This window comes from Brachyhypopomus gauderio, chromosome 12 (assembly GCF_052324685.1).
Source record: "Brachyhypopomus gauderio isolate BG-103 chromosome 12, BGAUD_0.2, whole genome shotgun sequence".
Classification (NCBI taxonomy): Eukaryota; Metazoa; Chordata; class Actinopteri; order Gymnotiformes; family Hypopomidae; genus Brachyhypopomus; species Brachyhypopomus gauderio.
The window spans coordinates 18,144,619-18,165,481 of NC_135222.1; the positions used below are offsets into that span (position 1 = coordinate 18,144,619).

Consider the following 20,863-nt stretch of genomic DNA (forward strand, 5'->3'; position numbering starts at 1 on the left):
ACCGATCCGATTGTTGTCCGATTGATCGCAGCGATTCGATCTCAGAACACGAGTCCTGTGCGCAGAGCACGGCAACCAACGAATCTGGGAAGCGGCCCTAAAATCAGTCGTCCGGCGTCGGGCCACAGCGGCCATCCCCCTCACAATCTCTTTCTAGCACGGCGTTAATTTCACCCCCATGGCATTTGTGGTTGGGTGTGGGTCAGGGTGGTGGTGTAAGGGATCAGGCGGGGGGGGTGGAGGGTCCGTGCTCGAGCCACCACCGGCAGAAGCCATTCCCTTTCTACATTATGTGCAGCAGACCTGCTCACGGCTGCCCATTAGCCGCGTGACAGAGATCTGTAATAAACACAGCCTGTCACCTCTGAAGCCTGCTGCACGTTTCCTGGGTAATTATATAAAGCGTCCACCCCCCACAGACCCACCTCCCCTTCACCACTACGCTCAATAGAGCCCAAACCCGATTTCTGTCGAGCAGCCCAGCAGCTGCTGAAGCAAAAAAAAAAAAAAAAAAAATTCCCCTGCACCCAGATAGCCCTGGAAAATACATGAATATAAAAAAGGAATCCATGATAAATCAAAAACGCTCTCCCTTTTTTCACCGTCCCTATGGGTGAGTTTGGAAGGGGGGGGGGGACAGGGCCTCTGGGGGGGGGGGGGGGGGGGGGGGAGGCAGATGAGGCAGAAGTGGTCAACAAGCTGCACTTTGCTCTCGTCCTCGGGTCTGGCCTTCCTCTGCGCTGGGGTGCGTGCCAGGCGGCGGTGTAAGTGGCCGTTACAGAGGCAGGTCGGCGTGTACGGCTCCAGCAGGCTGTATTAAACCAGCGCCACATGCCCTCTGGCAGCAGACACACACGCTGCATTTTTCACAGCCCTTTGATTTTTTTTTTCCCCCCGCAATCCAGAACGCTGTAGCGGGAAGGGCCATGAATGCAGAGCATTACGAGCGGCTCAGACCAGCTTTCAGCGCTGCGACGTACTCGCTCCTTAAAAACAGCTTCCCTGTGGAACCTGTAGCCCTATCATCCTATGTGCTCTGCATTCTACGCACATTTCTGAATACGACCCACGTACCGCACGTCGTCCCTCGACGCCGACCGCGTCGGGCGGTGTTACTGATCAGAACCGAGTACAGTCGACTGAGGAGAAAAAAAACGTGAGCTTTGAGGAGGACGCGTTCGGCTCAAGTGACCACGCCCGCCTGCCGACTCGAGCCCTCTCGACGGAAGCGTAGCGGCCGTGCTCCAGACGCCGTGGTCCCGCAAGGGCGCGCGTCAGACGCCACAGCGATACGGCTCAGAGCGAGCCAAACGACCTCTGGGCCTCTCCGCGCGGCAGACATAACGCCTGACCGGGACCAGCAATATTCACACATGGCTGAAGCCGCCCGGGTAGGACGTCGACGGCGAACGGCCGGGGTGACCTTCAGCGCGCGGCGTGAGATGAGGCTGAACGAAAGAGATACGAGAACCTCGTAAGCAAAAAAGCCCGAGCGCCCACACAGGCCTTTATAATAGGCCCTTATTAAGCGCTGAATGGTTATTTCACTGCGGTGGGACGACAGAGCCCCCCTACCTTTCACACTTCTAAATGTCAGCGATTCAGCCGGCGAGGGAGCAGACCGCCTGATGGATTTCTGCCGCCGACCCGTGCGAAGAGACGGTCATGCGGCACCCTTTCGATTAAATTCCCGCCTCGCTCTCTGGCCGTGGGCCCATCGCCTAGGCAGCCCTCCTGAATGCCCCGCCCCCCCCATGCCCTGAAAAGCCTTTCCGTCCCATAATGCTGGCATCGGGTATCACATCCCTACGACCCCGATATTGGCTAAACCGAGGCGGAGGCAGGATGCGGACAAACGGCCGTACGCTTCTCGCGCTCCCTGCCCGGATATGACCACTCCACCGGGTTATCTCCGCACATCATCTCAGCCCACCTCCGCGCCCCCAACCCCCTCCCCACCAAGGTTCACGGGGGTCGCGTCTCCGGGATCGCAGGCAGCTTAGCGGGGAGATGAGAATGAACGAGGAGGAGCGGCCCAGACGCAAGGTCAAAATGGGTCTAGAAATCCCCATTAGGATATGAAAAGCTGGTGGGGAAGTGGGAGAGTGCTTCCTGTCTCCGAGGGGCTGATGGCTTCAGGGCTGCGCTGCACTGTCACTGTGTGAAATGAAAACAGTGAGCTGCCAGCACCCCAGCAGGAAAGCAGGTCTTAAATACGCACTGTAGCGCTCCACCAGGCGTTTAGTTCCAAAATAGAAAAGGAAAAAAAATATATACAGTATATTTAAAATAGTGTCAGGTAAGGAGGAGGAGAGATTTGTTTGAAAATTTTAGGAGCAGTATAGCTCCAGTCACCATGACAATGATCGTAAGCTCAACAACAGGCTAGTATGGAGGTTTAATTAATGGAAACAACAAATTGAACATGACAACATGACACAGGAAAGGCAAAAAAAAAAAAAAAAAAAACAAAAAATAAAAAAATAAAAACCATGGAGTCCATTAACTGCTTTCTGCTTTCCATTAATTTGAGGACACGAATCCTGAGCATCTGGTCGGGGGGTGAAACCCCTAGAAACATACCCCATTCACCCCATTCACCTTGGAGTTAAATGTACCACTCTTTACATTATGATATAACGTAACCGACACTTTTTGCAAAATTGAATTACAGATGTCACCTGCGAGGCCAGCCATCGTGGACTGGCTTTGGATCAAGCTCCGAGCTGAAGGGTGCAAGGGCTGTAATAGCTTGGGTCACAGCCAAGGGCACTGAATGCTGAGCCATCACAACCTCCATCTGAGCTGCCAACGAAAAAGCACTTCAGCAATATATGCGCTGGAAATGGTACCCGCGCGTCGTCTTCCTCTCGTTACGGTGGCAGGATATCGGGCTGGGGGAAGGGATCTGACTAGCCAGCAAAGGTAGGAATATATAAACGAAGGTTGTGACTGCAATGGATATTCTCTCGTCTCTCTCTCTCCCTCTCTCTCTCTCTCTCCCTCTCCTCTCTCCTCTCTCACTCTCTCTCTCTCTCTCCTCTCTCTCTCCTCTCTCTCTCTCTCTCTCTCTCTCTCTCTCTCTCTCTCTCTCTCTCTCTCTCTCTCTCTCTCTCTCTCCTCTCTCTCTCTCTCTCTCTCTCTCTCTCTCTCTCTCTCTCTCTCTCTCTCTCTCTCAAGGGCAGCCAAATACATTACAGTGAATTACTTTGAATTACTAATTATCCTATTAATATACTGCCTTAGCTAAGCAACAGACAGGCAAGTATATATATAGTGCATAGCTACAGAACGGTAGAGTCAAACATTTTTAAAAAGCTTCTTGGCGCAAACACCTTGTAAGCTGGACAGAAGAATCCAGAAAATGATGACCTTAGCGCCTGTAATGTTAGGCAAAACACCTGACCCTTGGGGCCGATGGCCAGACCTAGTGGCAGTATGTAGAGGGCGAGAATTGCCTTGTTTCTACCAACCATAACAGGAGAGTACCATCTGTTCCAGGACCACTGAGTCCCCCAGGGAATCTCTAGATTGAAATGTAGATTTAGAGCTGGACAACCTAGTACTGAAAATGATCAGATCCTGAGCAAAATCCTTGAGCATCTGACCAAATGTAGAAATAAAAGATGCATCATCTGTATTCTGGTCCATCTGTACCATTTTTAAACATGGAAGTTATCAGTGCTGCCACTTAATTGTCATGGGTGCCGTGATGTACTTGGGAGACAGAAGCTGCCGTCTTGCCGGAGAAAATGCCGGTGTGGATCGCAGAACTGTGATGATAGCAGTCAGTGCTACAGGGCAGTGGATTCACACTGCGATGTTTCAGCAGCGGGCACGTGTTGTGCGCCCTCCGGTTCAGCAAGTGGAGAGCAAACGAGCTCCCAGAGCCGTTCGCCGTGGTCTCAACACATCGTGAGAACACCGCGGCGAAAACCTCGCCTGATCCCCCTGGGCTAGCCTGCAGCACCATTTTCCATTTACGCATGAAGCTCTCGGACGTGAACAGGACAGGTATGCATGTTTGACGTGGATCTGGGGCGGTGTGTGTGTGTGTGTGTGTGTGTAACAACAAAATCATGCCTCTAGGACAAAGGTGCAGGACTGCTGAGGTCATCAAACGAAAAAGGAACGAGCAGGACTTACAGATCTTGTGTTTTCCTTTCATGGGGAATTTCACCAGCAGCTCCTGGGGGTTGGTGCAAATGAAGACAAATGGGGAGGCGGACTCCTCGCTGATGCCGGGGTGCTGCGGAGAGCAGGGGAGACAAGGGGGAAGAACGGTGAGGGGACGCCCAGCCGCTGCCGAGCACAAAGGGATTTTGCGGCTCGGTAATTGATAGGAAGGCCATGAGAGAGTCGGAATTGACTGACGCTTCCATGAGAAAGGTGACATCTATCTAATCTGTCGTGAAAATGGCACGGGTCATCTTATTTCCTCCAAACCACCCGAGAGTGTCATGATTGCATCTCGGCAGTCGAGAAATGTGGGGTTTTTACCCGCCCACCCCCCCGTTCCTCTAAAAGGGAGGGGTAAAAAGGTTGACATGTAGGTTTTTAAGAACACAGCCATTCCTAGATTACTGTTGACCTATACATCTCCTTTATCGTATATATTGATTAGAACATGTATACACACTAACGAGGGAAGTCAACATGTAAAAAAGAAAATAACAAATACCTTGACTCGACATGACTAATCACACCACGACTGCTTCTTACAGCATAGACCACAGGAAACGAGACATGACCAGTCAGGCATATTTGTGAATTAGATGTTCACTTCTCATACGCATAACTGGTTGGTTCCCATACAGCACGTGTGTTTGCCTTTTGGCTTGGCCTGCTGATAAGCAAGTCGTGGTAGGCTCTGGTGTTTGATAAGGCTAATCACAGCTAGCAGAAGTTCTGACAGAACACAGAACAAAAGCACACTGTGCATGTGCGTGTATGTGTATAGAGGCTGAGGCTCATTTAAAGGGTGACGGAGTGATCGATGGCTGAGTGAGAATAATGGTGCATCATGCTTGAACAACACAGAGATGGGCTGCTCTTCTGCGCGGAGACGGGCTACCACACTTGTGCTGCTGCATTTTATTGGGTTTAGTGGTTCTGCGCGGAGTCACCTCATTTGTAATAAACCACTGGCTTGATTGATACTCTATTAATCTCAAATCAAAATGCAATTAAGGGCTGAGGGAGGTTGTGTGTAGCAGCAAATGTTTTGATAGTTATAATAAGGGGGCGGAGGTGAAAATATTGACCAATGTCTAAATGAGCTTTAAGGCTCCTGCTTAATTGGGATTTACAGCTGTAGAGATTTAGCGCCATTAAAGCTCCCTCCCCACACGACTGGTCCGGTGGCATGTTAATTGGAAAGGCATGTCATGTGCACGTTCGCTGCGGGAACCCCACCCGTGGAGCAGAAGCGGTCCGGACGAAGGCTGCGGAGAGCGGAGGCCTCGCTGAAGACAGGTCCGCCCCCCTGTCACCTCCCACGCACGCCGGACACAGGGGCGGGGAGAGAGAAAGAAAGAAATGAAGAAACCATGGCGGCGAGCGAACTGTTTGCTGACAAGGTGCCAGATAAGTGAAAAGCGCCCCATTCCCTCTCCCCCCCGTCGGGGCAGTCTGGGATACCGCTGGCGTGTCACGACAATACGAAGTGTGACGAGAGGGTCGTTTTGCCGCTTGTGCGTTGGGGGATGGTGGTGGTGGTTGTACACCCTACACCCTCACGGCCCAACAAATGCCGACAGGGCCTATGAATCAGGGGCTGGCTGCCTGATCTCCTGCACACGGCTTTTCAGCTGCTGCTCGCAATTAGGCTGCAGAGACAAGCAAGCGACCCCCCCCCCCCCCCCCCACACACACACACACACACACACACACACACACACACACACAGCCGTAACGAGGCAGTGTGGTCACATGGCTGCACTCAATCTCCAACAAATAAAAGGCCTTCATTGGCACAGGCTGCCTGATTCAAAAGGGAGCCCAGCAGAGAGAAGGCATGTGTGTGTGTGTGTGTGTGTGGGGAGGGTAAGCTCAAAACAAAAAGGGCTCAGTGAGTAAGTCACTCACAGTCGGAAGGAGAAAGCAGTTCAGTTCCTGTTACTCAGGCTGATGGGAGATGTCGGCGAGAGGCTCCCCGGTGACCCAAGAACGCAGCCTTGCCGAGCACCGCTACACACGACAGAGAATGAAACAGGCCCCCTCCCAAAACTTCTGGATCTCTGTGGGATGATGACGCTCGCTTTGAGATGGAGCTCATACATGCTCCCACGTGAAAACCAGTGTGTGGAGGATCGGGAGAGGGTCTTTTACTGCACAGCGAGGTCCAAATGGGAGGTGGGGGTGGAGCATTCCTGCTCCAGCACCACCCGCTGGGACACTTACTAATGAACAAGGAACTTCTCCTGGATATACGACCTCTTTCAGCCACTACCGCCAAGGAACGAAAGCATTCTGTCGTTTTTTTTTTTCCCATAAGGCTTTGCTCAGGCACTGGATCACTGCTTTTACAAAAATATTACATTTAAGCAAATCATTATTTAAATCACTAATTAGCGATTACATGAACCTTACTTTACTTTGTAGTGATCATAAATATAAATTAAAATGAAAAAAATCAAATCAAATCAAACGCACCCTTTCCAAGCTCCTGGCGACACGTTAGCGTCTTTCTTTCTAAAAGTTCTGCTGTAATTAATTTTTCAGGATACTCTTTCCCATGAAGAAACAACTGGTGTCAAGTTGGAGTGAACATTAATTATACAACACTGTCCAGGACAGACACTACTGATTTTACATAATTAATTCCTCAGCCATGAGAAAATACACGTCCTGCAATTGTGGCCTTCCCTGCTGCCGCCGTGTCAGTCAGTACGAGCAACAGTACGAGCCTTTCACGAGCGGCCGGGTGGCGCTCAGGGGTGTAGAAGTCACGACACACTCGTGGACCTCATTTAGGACGACTCATTGGAGCTGGCCGCCGCTGTAAAAACCCATAAGCGAAATGAGACGCTTGGAAAAGTGAACCGAGCAGACCGGACCGGAGCCGTAACGCAATTATTCGACGCAGAACCGCGTTCCGTAGACGGGTGAATAAAACGCTGTTTCACACGATGGATTTTATGCGCTCATTTATTTTGGTGGTGAAGATGTATGCGCGCTCTGGCCCCCGTCTGGGTCGTGCATGACTTCAGCTCTGAGCGCACGGCTAGCGGGCAGGAAACAAAACTCCCTCAGAGGCGGTCAGACGCGAAGTCAGACACAACAACCCACTGGTCTTCTGGAGCGCCCTCATCTCCCATCTGCTTAAGGCTGACAGGCGCTGGCATTCGTCCGTCAGGACCCCCTGTATGAATTATTCTGGGGTGGGTCTGCACACGACTTACATGTTAATCAATGAAAATCACCGTTCCTGGACGAGCGCCTTCATGTAAAATCAGTGCGGTTTGCTATTCAAGTGCATTATGATTCATACCTCAATGAATGAAACCAAGAAAACTGGCAAAAATAAGCCTAGACAAAGACCGTTATAGGTGCGATTCTGAATCGCCACCACAGCAAACCAAACTATCAGCCTTTTAAAGCCCTTGACACTGAAACCGAATGGAAATCACCAGTGTGCTCCCTAGGGGATAATTACAGGCTATGCTTTCCATCTGGATATCAAAGCCTCCACTCGAACCCTGAATTCAAACTTGACGCAGGTCGCAAAAAAATAAAAAAAGTTCATCACCCACAAAAATCTCAGTGTCTTTCGGCTCAACCTCCGTCGATAAATATTGGACAAGGCGTCGGTGAAGGCAGAGGCCAGTTCATCAGCGGCTCTCGCTCTGCCCCCCAGAACACAAAACGAGAGCCGTGTTTACGAGCGTGTTGCTGGGTCAGAGTGAATGTTTGCTTTCACTACGTCTCGAACACGGCCCATCTGTGTTCGCTCAGCCCAGCTGGAGGCCAATGCCCCCCCCCACGTGAGCTGCTGGTCGCCCTCACAAAGACCCGAACAAGGGAGAGTGAGTGGGCCGAGGAGGACGACTTCCACCCACCCACACACAAGGCACCCCCACCTCCACCTTCCTCCACCCTCCTCCACCCTCCTCCAATGCCCTCTTCACCTCATTAAGCAGAACAAGGCCAGGAACAAAAGCAGCTAAGGGAGTCTAGGGTCTGCCTTCAAGCGGAAGTAGGTGGAGCGCTTCTCCGATGTGTAAAGTCACACCCACCCTGAAGAGCGTGGGGATCTGGGAGGATGAGGAGCGAGTCCACACGCCACGCTCCTTCCCCACCCCGGCCTGGTCCTCCACTCGGGCCGACACGGAGACGTCCACACCGCGTCTGACGTGGGGAGCCCTGGAGGCCTGCTCCACGGCCCTGACTGACAGCTCGCGGCTCCCCGCGGTGAGCCGTCCGTGCCGGGTGGCCGAGCTGACAAGGAGTGTGTGTGTGTGTGTGTTTGGCGTCGGCGGACGCCTCCTGCCGGTCATGCCGGCCCTCCGACTGGGCGGAGTCAGGATCAGAGTGGCGTAGCTGTGCAGCAGCACAGCAGGAGAACCCAAACACCTGCTAGACTGCCCTCCGCCCACGTCCATCAGGGCCAGCTCAAACACACAGGCACCCTCCACACAGGGACGCGTCCTCCAGGCCCGTGACTACAGGAGTAGGCGGTTTAGAAGACGAACCAACATAACAGCCCGTGATTGGCCAAAACTGCAGGCGCAAGAACTTTCCCTGGAGTTTGTCATTATATATCTAAATTGTTTTCTTTTTTTTTTTAACTTATACAATTAAATTTAGAATTCTGGTATCTGCAGGCTTTACACATCCACATAGGACTAACGATGTTTTTCAGGTTTCTTAGGAAAATTTTTAAGCAAAAGTTTTATAATCATGTGGGCATGTATCTGTACTGTTGTTTTCCCCACAGTAAAGAAAAATTAAACTTTAAAAACATCTTCAACAACTTAAAACAAAATTCCTGATGCATTAAAACTCGTTTTACAATTACTTTCTCCATGTTGTGAAAGTCAAGAAATATTAGGGAATAAATCCCCCACTACATGTGTGTTTCTCATTCCTGGATGTCTTCATGTTGTTTACATCTTCAACATGCACATCTGTGTGGCGTTTCAGGGGAAGTGCTCATATCTAGCCAACTAGCTAGCTACAAACACAGCCTTGCTCTTCCTGGGGTTTCATCCCCGCAGGAGTTCAGCTACACATGCACTTCTGCTCAAATGATGGAGGAAAAATCAACAGGACTTGCTTTGTGGAAGACGAGCTCTACTGATACAGGAGTATTAAGGCTTAGAGCACATGCCCCTCACTAATGTCTTGGGTTTGCTTTAAAAAGAACTAAAAACACCATCGCTCATTTAGATAAGTATTCTCCATGCTGAAGGCTTCTAATATAACATGGACCATCTAGCCGGTACTGAACACTGAGCTTATAAATTCATAAAATTCATTAGCTTTAAACTTACTTAGAATGTTTAGAAGAAACACTGAGAAACATGACAGGCGAGGCATATCATTTCATCATGCTTCTTCCCGCCACACTGGCGAATCATCATGTCGGTGAACGTACATGCGTTTCTGCCGCATATACCCACAGCGCACAATCAAACGAGTGTCACGCAAATGCGGGCACGTCGGACTACGCATTTACCACCAACTCTCCTTAACGTGGCGCTTAAAAAGCTGATTTTTTAGGCACGGGGGACGATGCTCAAAACGGCCGTCTTCTTTTAGCAGACACAAAGCGCACGGCAGGTGCAGTGGCGAGGTGGCACGGAGGTGCAGTCACGCAGCCTGGCAGATGGCCGGGTTTTGTTCACGGGCCGCAGGCGACCTGTGGCACGCCGGGCGCATCAGGGCCCTGCTGCCAGCAATCGACACAGCGCTGCGGAATCACATGCTGTCTGACCTCTCCACCATGGGCAAAACACCTGGCAGTGGAAGGTGTGTGTGTGTGTGTGTGTGTGTGTGTGTGTGTGTTTAGAGGGGGGAAGAACTGCTCACAACACACCTTCGCTGCTCCGAACACAGCGGATAATGAAGGCGGCTCCCGGAGAAATTGAATTCCTAACCACCAGATTCCTCACTCACGACCCCGCGTCAGGAAAAACAACGGCTGCGGGGGGTGAGAGAAGGAGAGGGAGAGGGAGAGGAAGCCCCAGCCTGCTCCGGGATTCGCATGCAGAAGACGAGAGTGTGAAACCAGGAGGAGGAGGAGGAAAAAAAGAAAACAACACATTAAAATCAGGGCTGTCTGGGCTTGGCAGGACTCCAGCCCGGCCACTTGGTGTGTCTCTCCCTCTGGAGGGAGGCTTCTCAGCATATAAATATCACATTACCACACAAGGAAACACAGACATCAGCTGGCCCTTTAACCCACACTACCGAGGGCAGCCACCCTCTGCTAATCTGGCCACTGTGTCTGCGCTGCGGAAAAACATTGCAACCGTTTGAGCAGGAGTCCGAACATAAAATCTGAACCGGGAAGTTTGCAGGGTGAAGTGTTGCTCCCACGACACACGAGCCAAAAAAAAAAGGTGAAGAAACAAGAGGACTGAGCTGATGTTTAAAACATGAAGCCTCCTCAACCTGCAGTTTAATATGACCAGACTTCATATACAACCAAGACTGCACAATACATGTATCAGTGTTTGCTTTTGCTGATACAGAAGAACGCAATATGCAAAAATGAACCTTGTAACAAATCACGTTTTTTGGCGAGTGTTCTACGAGTGGGCGTTTTGATGAGTCATGGCAACACAGTAACAACCAAAAATAAAACAGTGAATCAAATAATGGTGAAAATGTAGTCAATATTTAACCGCGTTTGTCTGTGTTAAAACTACTGCAAGACATGTAGTGGCAGTATAACTGCATTATATATATATTTAATAAGAGAATAATTCTCACATTCTTAGCTTGATCATGTCCACACACACCCCCACACACACAAGGACGCTCAGTGACCCATGCACGCACACACAAACCACAAGCAAAAGAGCATCATGCCAATGAGACAACTTGCCCCAAATTAGCCAATACAGATCAATACCACACTCGACTGCAGTCACAAGGCCACACCCCCGACTCATATGTATGTGCATATCTCATATCTCCATCCAGGAAAAAAAAAACAGAACAGCCATTGACAGACAAACCGACATGCCTGTAATCATCCTGACAAGGCACTCTACAGAACGGCTTTAGAGTGACAAAGATATGAAGGCTCCATCCAGGCTCAGATCAATAGAGTCAGCTGCTGCCTGGCAGGCAGTCTGAGACGTCAGGATGAATGGCTGCCCGGGGGGGAGGGGCCGGGCTGGATTAGCCGGGGTTTGGCAGGCGGACAGCTTGCAGGCTTTGTGCTGGAGGTGCCTGACAGCAAATAACATTTCCAACCACGTGTATTAATACACCAAAAGAAAAAGAGAAGGAAAATTGTGGCTGGATGTTGAGCGCATTTTGGGCCGTTGGCCTGTTGAGCGCGTTTTGGGCCGTTGGCCTGTAGGGCTATAATGGTCTTGTGTCTCGCCCTCAAGTGTTAAGCTTCCCATTACAGCCTGTTAAGGCAAAAGGTAAGAGAGACAGACACAATCCATCTGAGCAAACTACACGCCCTGCTTGATTTCACCGCTCTGAACACAGTACCTTCCACTTCTAATAAGGAAAGAAAAGACAGAGGACAGATGATGGTGCCTTCTCACTAATCCTGGGTACAGAGGAACAGATCGATATCTTAGCACCAAGTAATAAATGCAGCAAGACTGTTAAAGTACCTCTAAACAGATGGGATATGGTGTGAGAGTGTGTGTGTGTCTCCAAGCCAGCCCAAAACCAACCCCCAGGTCCCCTCCTCCCCTGGGGGACACAGTGCTGCCATTCCCAGCTCACTGGAGCCTTTTTCTTTCAGCGGGAGGGAGAATGAGCCTTCATTCTCATTCCAGGGACGAGGGAGGAGGGGCGGATGATGGGACGGAGGTATCGGCTCCTTGCATCGGCTTTATGGAACCCTTTATTGATGCCCTGCCTCCCCCCCCCCAACCCCCTGACTGGATTTAAGGGTGACCTCCGAGCTGGGAGCGCTCCAGTCTCAGATAAAAGGGCGAGCGGCAGGCTGAGCCACCACGGCCGGCTTTTATGGCCCTCCAAACTATGAGCAGAGAAAAGCCCGGGAAGGGAAAGGTACGACGGACACACACACACACACACACACACACACACACACACACACCAAACACAAGCAAAGAAGATCCAGCTCAGATTCAGCCATTATTCCCAGAGCCTGTGGGACAAACAGTGGTCTTGGGACGCCCCTCCCCCCCTCAACCCCGGAGACATCAGAGTGTTGAAAAACGCCCTCCGTGTGGTCTAAGAGGAAGCAATTACATTTCATCAGCGCTATTTATACGTCAGCAGAAAATGAGTGTACATAATTTAGACAACAGCGTCTATGTCAATATCTCATTAAAGCTAATGTGACTGAGGGTGTGGGAACGCCGAGAAGGCTGGGATTGGCTCGCACAGATGTTTGCACTGCCGTGCACGACCCCCCCCCCCCCCCCCCCCCCCCCCCCCCCCAATAAACCAAACACCCAGACAAAAGCACTGTTCTTAGGACCTTCCTCGGTGTAATCCCCGTGTAAACACCAGCACACATTCACCAACACACAGGGCACACCACACTTCCAACCTGCCACTTTAAACGCGTTAGGGAACTAATCACGTGCAAAGTACCATATAAAGAAGATCTTGATAAAACGCAGATAAAAAGGACCGGCGCGGATATCCGTCCGGCACCGTGACGGACGCGCGCACCTTTGCGACCAAGGACAGAAGTAGCACCAAACTACGGCTGCCGGCCTTGATGTCAGCCGCTGTCTGCGCGGGGAGAGGTTCCCTTCTGCTGGCGGACCCGAGCAAGCCCGCGGGTTACGGCACCTCGACATTTACTCTGGATGAAAGGGGAAAACATTAGAGACTCTGGAGCCACACTGGACTTCATTGATTTATAATTAATCAAGCAATGAGGCGGGTTGCCATATTACACCCAGACATAATCTCCTTTAAATGCTCAGCTTGACAGTATATACACAATGAGGATGGGTTGCCAAAAATCAACAGACAGGAGCAAGGGTGGGGGAGTTTCTGCTGCAAGCTGGCTTTGAAATATTTAGCCTGGCTTCCTCGGTTTGTCTGCAGTCAAAATGGCAGCCTGGGTTACTTTAAGACTCCAAAGGACATGGTGCACTGTGCCCTCTGCTGGCAGAGTTCAGAATAACAGCTTAAAGAGTACACAAAACGACACCAGTGGTATTCTGAAGCAACCCAAAGAATCACCGAGTTGACATTTTGAGAATCCCAGCGACTACAGTTTTGTTCTGTCCCTGAGGACTGGAGACAGACAGGGACAGAGAGACAGAGGAGAAAGAGGCAGATAGAGATGGACAGAGAGGGGGATAGGTGAAGATTGGAGAGAGGGGGGAGGGGTGATGGAGAGGTACAGAGGAGGAGATAGAGGAGGAGATAGAGAGAGAGAGGGATGGAGGGAGGTGGAGGGAGACAGAGATGGCTCGTTCCGATGCCAGGCACAACCACCGCAACAGCAATTAGAGCTCCATTTCACACAGGGAGAGCAGGAAATGAGGCAGGAAGTGTGCTGCAGGCTACACGCGAAGACAGCAGGGGGAGTGGAGGCACACAGAGCAGGAGGAATACGCGTGTGTATGTGTGTGTGTGTGTGGGTGTGTTGTGTGTGTGTGTATTCAAGCGGTTGTGTGCTTCTTAGTTCAAGCACTATCACTATTCATGTTTATTCATGTTCCAAGAGAAAGCCATGTAGGAGACAAATATATATAGGCAGACACAGAAAGAGAAAAAGAGAGAGCGAGAGAGAAACAAGACAGGTGAGGAGACAGGCAGAAAGAGACAAACCTGCTCTCTGAACTGCTCCTGGGAGAGACAATCCGTCATATTGACACAGCCAAGCAGGCAGCCGGTGGGATACTCCTCAGGAAATTGGAGATCTGGGGTGTATGGAAGAAAGCTCCCATGCATCAGTTAACAAGCACGTTTAGTGAACACAGGGGCCCTATTCTGTAACGTTTAACCATCAAAAACATGTCAGACTGGCACACTGGTTCAGGCCACAGGACTCAAGTCTGGCTTTAGTGTTTGTAAACTATAATTCACGTTCAAACGCTTTTGATGTTTACAAGAACGCCTGGTTATTGAATGTGGAGCTTGGTGTGGGTCTGACTGGTGTTCATTAGTGCTAAATCTTGCCTGCCTGCCCCGTCTAACACGCTTGAGGAAAAATAACACATTGTAATTTTCGTGCAGTGGTACTGCATTTCTGGGCGAGTAGCATCAAAACACGAGCAGCACATACACACACCTTGTTTATAGATCTGGCGATACGTAGCCTCCACCTGAGCGATCTCCTGCGGGCTGGGCCGTTTGGCTGCAGCAGCAATCCACAGGCGTCCTCTGTGGGAGGTGTACCACGTCCTGCCCTCCACTCTACACACACACACACACACACACACACACACACACACACACACACACACACACACACACACACACACACACGTCATGGCCAGCACAGCTACGCCTGAGCTGTCGGCGCGTTATGGCGCAGTGCGGTGGTGGCTTGGCTAACCTCTTGATACCGCGGGTGAGGAGGGAGGCCCAGGGTTGGTGCATGCTGAGACACCAGCCCCCGTCTGCCATCTCCAGCAGCTCGCGGTCCTGGAGGCGGAGCCTGGCGCGCTCCCCGCCGGCCTTGCCGTCCGAGGCCTTGGCCCGAGGCCTGCTGGACGTCTCGCCACCGCCCACGTCCACCCACTGACACAAACGGATATGGAGATATATTCAAATCAAGCTCCACCCCCCACCAACAGCATCCCGCCCCTCACCGCAAGGACGACGGTCGTATTCCGCTCAGCGGTAGGTCCTGAACCCACCTGTGGTGCGAGCTGCACGATGTTGGGGTTGACCAGCTCTCTGAGGTGCTGACGACCAGCTGGAACGGAGATCTTCTGTGTCTGCAGCAGAGTCCCACTGTTGATGGCCTTCACGGTTTCATCAAACCTATTGCAGTCAGCACGCATAAGCAGCCAGACTTGGTGACTGACGTTTCGTTAAGAATGTCCATATGTACTTTATATACAGAAAACCTTTTAAAAATGTTCGGATATGCTGACTGGTTTATAAGCTAAATTTTAACACAGAACTAATCTAGGTGCCAGATCTTGTTATTCCCAAGGCCAGGGACATACCAAAGTGACATTGAACTAACTGCAACTGTGAGTGAGTGAGTGAAAGATCAGATCACCATCGAACTCTCTTCCTGAAGAGCTCAGAGGCATTTCATCCCTGCATAGCTTCAAGAAGAAGAGTCTTAAAACTTTCCTGTTTAGATCTGCTTTTAATTAAGAAACTCTAATTATTTTAATAGTTTTCCAGATTATTATTATCTTATTTACTTTAATAAGATAATACATTATTTTATATAGTTACATTTTGTTATTTTAATATTTATTTTATTACATTATTATTTTATAATTTGTCATTATTTTATTATTTTTGTTTTTTTTATCTTTAGTTTCTTTTTGTCTCATTTTTGCTTCCTTTTAATGTTTCTTTTTATTTATTCTGTAAAGCACTTTGAGTTGCATGTATGTATGAAAGGTGCTATACAAATAAAGATTATTATTATTATTATATTATAAATGACACGCATGTACAGTCTCCACCTGCACAAACTAAACTGATAGAGTAGCCACTGTTTCCCCAAAGAGGCAGACTCCTTATAAAAAACACCACTGAGTTTTGAGTAACCTCCAGCTCTTTAAGTTCATCCTTTCCGTAACGGTGCAGTAATCTAATGTCAAATGCTCCATATGTTCTCCAGATAGCACAACACAAAGCACTTTCCATGTAGCTAAATGTAATGTTAGTTTAGCACACTGCCTTGGTACACTGGCTCCATTGTATTGTGATAAAAAATAACCCCAATGCAATTCATACCCACATTACCTCATTTCATTTAGGACTGAATAACTAATCAAAGTCCGTCACAGCCAATCGCTGATTCAGTAAACACAATCAGCCCAAACCCAGCTAACGAGGACTGAATGAAGCCAACAGAACCCAAGTCACAGAGAACGGGCGACGACCCGCCACAGGCGCCCTCCGATGACCCAAGGCGTCCCACTCAGGGTCTCTCTACTCTCTCTCTTCCTGTTGCTACATTTATCATCACTCTGTAATTTCTGCTGCTTGGCATAAGAATACGACTTGGCAGAGGCAGTCACACACACACACACACATCAACACCAAATAATACCCAGTCACACACACACACACACACACACATCAACACCAAATAATACCCAGTCACACACACACACACACATCAACACCAAATAATACCCAGGTCACACACACACACACATCAACACCAAATAATACCCAGTCACACACACACACATCAACACCAAATAATACCCCGTCACACACACACACACACATCAACACCAAATAATACCCCGTCACACACACACACACACACACACACACACACACACACACACACACACACACACACACACACACACACACACACACACCAACACCAAATAATACCCCGTCTCACACACACACACACACACACACACACACACACACACACACACACACACACACACACACACACACATCAACACCAAATAATACCCAGTCACACACACACACACATCAACACCAAATAATACCCAGTCACACACACACACACACATCAACACCAAATAATACCCAGTCACACACACACACACACATCAACACCAAATAATACCCAGTCACACACACACACACACATCAACACCAAATAATACCCAGTCACACACACACACACACACACATCAACACCAAATAATACCCAGTCACACACACACACACATCAACACCAAATAATACCCCGTCACACACACACACATCAACACCAAATAATACCCCGTCACACACACACACATCAACACCAAATAATACCCCGTCACACACACACACATCAACACCAAATAATACCCCGTCACACACACACACATCAACACCAAATAATACCCCGTCACACACACACACATCAACACCAAATAATACCCCGTCACACACACACACATCAACACCAAATAATACCCCGTCACACACACACACACATCAACACCAAATAATACCCCGTCACACACACACACACATCAACACCAAATAATACCCCGTCACACACACACACACATCAAAACCAAATAATACCCCGTCACACACACACACACACACATCAAAACCAAATAATACCCCGTCACACACACACACATCAAAACCAAATAATACCCCGTCACACACACACATCAACACCAAATAATACCCCATCACACACACATCAACACCAAATAATACCCCGTCACACACACACACACATCAACACCAAATAATACCCCGTCACACACACACACATCAACACCAAATAATACCCCGTCACACACACATCAACACCAAATAATACCCCGTCACACACACATCAACACCAAATAATACCCAGTCACACACACATCAACACCAAATAATACCCAGTCACACACACATCAACACCAAATAATACCCAGTCACACACACATCAACACCAAATAATACCCCGTCACACACACACATCAACACCAAATAATACCCAGTCACAAGTCTGTCTGCCCTCATCGCTGCTGCTGAAGTGCCCTACATCTCAAGACACCCCTGGTTTCTTACAAACCTAAAAGTCAGTGAGCGTTCATTATAATATTTTGTGAAGACAGAAAACCTGTGAATAATTCCTTCTCATGATGGTATGCTCAAAATAGTCTTGTTTTGAGTAATGAGCTGTTTATCAGAGATAAATAGCCCTACATATAAAAGGACACAATACTCAACAATTCAGCATAGATCTCTACATGCCTGATAGCAGCCAAGCACTTTGGCAATCACTGTTTACTAGTAATAAAATAACACACATACACCTAAAATTACTGTAATCGAAGTAACTGCTTGATTGACATGAAAGCACTAAATCAGAAAAAGAAAAAAATTTTGCCCACAGCAGTCAAACTGACTTGTCTGCAGTAATGTAGGCTGTTCCGTCTGTTTGATTGGCTGTCTGCAGTAATGTAGGCTGTTCCGTCTGTTTGATTGGCTGTCTGCAGTAATGTCTAACAGATGGAACAGCCTACATTACAGCAGACAGCCAGTCTGAAGAGATGGATCCATACACAATGCAGTACCACTTTAAAGTTTTCATTCAAACTCTGAACTTAAGCCCAAAACGTTCACACTTCAAATTTTTAGTATTTAAAAATTTTGCATTTAAATTAGTATTGATATTCTTAGATTAACAAAAATATAAATATATTAAATAAAATAGCATGTTATAACAACTAGTGGTGATGCTATATGCAGCGCGGTCACAAAAAAAAAGTAGTAATGTACACGGTGTGTGTATGTATGAATGAATGTATATTATATAAATCTACAAAAGACTTTGTTCAGCAGAGTCAGGAACATTACATGAACATGCCTTTGAACTTCACTGTGCTGCCACCACATCTTGAATCCCAGTGTCGCTCTACGATCGTTTACGACCGAAGTTGTGCGCTCGTCTCTTACTTGTTGTAGTACTGAGCGAGGTTCTCGTCCTCTTCCAGCACCTGCCTCCCTGCAAAGTCCAGTGTGATCTTCCGGTCTTTGCGGGAGGTGTGGCGCAGCTCCCGTAGCTCCGCCTCCCGTTTACGAATGGTCTCGCGTTCCCCTGGCGACAGCCACTGGTTGGTGTCCGAGGCGAAGTAGTCGGACTCGTCGTCCAGGACCTGTGTCCGGCGAACTCTGGTGAAGCACAACGTTATAAGGCCCGCGCCATCAACAGTCCACCTTAAAAACGTTGAATGTTGTACGGCATTGCAAAGCAATCACTCGGACAGCGCTAAAAGTTAGTTGTATCATACCCGCTCTTGTCATACTCCAGCAGTTTGTCTTTGTGCTGAACAGCCTTCTCCAAGCCCGCCTTAATCCTGGCCTCCTGGTGGGGCAGGTAGTCTTTGTCTGATCCTTCAGAGGTAGTGCGATCTGTTTTTAAAAGGGGGGGGGGGGGGTTTACCCAGACCAGCAGGTTACATTCAGGATATGCAGCGTAACAGACGATGTAACCATTCAAATCAGGGATCCAGCCATGCTCATGCTCTCCCTCACCTCCCATGAGTTTTTTACGGAGTTTCTGGCTTCTGTTTGAATCCCGCTGCAAGATCTCCTGTTCCTCCTTAGTGCACACCTGATGTGAAAAAATATAAATATTTACAATAAAAGTAAATGGGGCTGGACTCGCAATGCATCCTTTAAATTTAGATCCTGAACAAAGATTTCTGAAGCTCTTATTGTTCAGGTGGTCATCATGGGTTGAGGTTATTTTTTTTACGGTTACTTTTCCTATTATAGGCAAAGTTTGCAGCACTTTGAGGGGCGAAACACACCTCACACTGTCTAACAAACATTCAGCATGTGGCTGAAGTCCACACGTACCAGACTGCCACAGAAGAAACAAGGACCGGAGCCCTCCTGCTCACACACAATGCGTCCACAGGTCATGCAGTTGTTGATGAGTTTGTGCCTCTGAGCGAGGCAGTCACAGGAATGGCGTCCAGGCAGCACAACGGAAAGCCTATCTTGACCCTCCTTAGCATACAAATTTACAAATTTGTTCTTCTTCTTCGTCGAGGACGAGCTGGTGCTCTCTTGTGCCTAAACAAAACACAGTCCTGAGATCTAGGGTCACTTCAACGCAAGCAGATGCTCAAAGTTTGTTCGAAACACTACATAGGTGCTACCTTAAGCAAGTCAATGGGGGTTTTCACTGCCTCTTCCTCCGGCTCCACCTGACTGACAGACACAACCTCCTGTTTGTTCCTTCCTTTCCTCTTTGACTTTTTCTGGGTGTCTTTTGGAACATCTGGGCCCTCTGGGGAAGCAAAGTAACAATTTCTTGTACATAAATCAAACGAGCCAAGCCCAATAAACAACACTCCAAGCATGAGCCCTGTCCAAACGTGTTGATGCAACGTTAACGTACCTGTCACCGTTTCCTTCATGGGGATCAGTTCTGGCCCATTATCCGCCAGTGCACGACCCCGCCACCTCCGAACCAGCTCGTTAATGAACTGTTTCTTCTTCCCGTCGGTTCCTTGTAGCAGGTCCCCTACATACTCCGCAATTTCCTCAGCATTATTGATTGACAGAACATACCTAAGACATAACAAATGATTAAGGCGAGCAGCTAGCTAGCCACCATACACAGGCTAGCGTAGTTAGCCAAGAGTTGTTAAAGAGTGTACTCACTGAACAATGTCATCACTTGCTTCTAAACCGAATTTACTGTTTAATTCATCTACACACCAACGAAGCAAAGGATCCGACATTGTAAGCAGTTAAATAACAAAACAGCAGTATGCGTGGAATGTTTTATAATAGACCAGAATGAGCTGGCTAGCTCGTTAACTTGCAGCCGGTACTAGTGGCTTTTAGCCCGGCCAATATGGATATGTGGAATCGTATTCTTCATAATAAAAGTCCAAGCAGAAATAAAAGTTTTTTTAATTTTTGAACGCAGGGGAGAAGAGAATGATACCATGAACTACTTGCAAAATAACTGCATCTTTTTAAAAGGTAATTGACTTTACATGCAACATTATATAACACATAGGTGGTACTGTGGGAGTGCCTACAATGGTATTCTGAACAGAGACTGTGTTTAGGGTATAGAGAATGT

General features: G+C 48.7%; 1 protein-coding gene across 3 annotated transcripts; it reads right to left on the reverse strand.

The window, feature by feature from the left end:
• Positions 1–2,603: 2,603 nt before the first annotated feature.
• Positions 2,604–20,613, reverse strand: trip4 (thyroid hormone receptor interactor 4). 3 transcript variants are annotated; one of them, XM_077024136.1, is made up of 13 exons: positions 20,434–20,613; positions 20,168–20,340; positions 19,926–20,056; positions 19,621–19,839; positions 19,294–19,372; positions 19,050–19,170; positions 18,715–18,930; positions 14,994–15,120; positions 14,690–14,874; positions 14,423–14,547; positions 13,960–14,051; positions 4,147–4,249; positions 2,604–2,805 (listed from the first exon to the last, which is right to left on the reverse strand). In XM_077024136.1, exons 1-13 carry the CDS (start codon positions 20,511–20,513, stop codon positions 2,678–2,680), a joined length of 1,779 nt encoding a protein of 592 aa, XP_076880251.1. In that variant the 5' UTR covers positions 20,514–20,613; the 3' UTR covers positions 2,604–2,677. The 3 variants fall into 3 exon arrangements, with proteins under 3 accessions (XP_076880251.1, XP_076880252.1, XP_076880250.1); XM_077024137.1 differs by having other exon boundaries at positions 2,615–2,800; XM_077024135.1 differs by lacking the exon at positions 2,604–2,805 and having other exon boundaries at positions 3,580–4,249.
• Between the last annotated feature and the right edge of the window lie 250 nt (positions 20,614–20,863).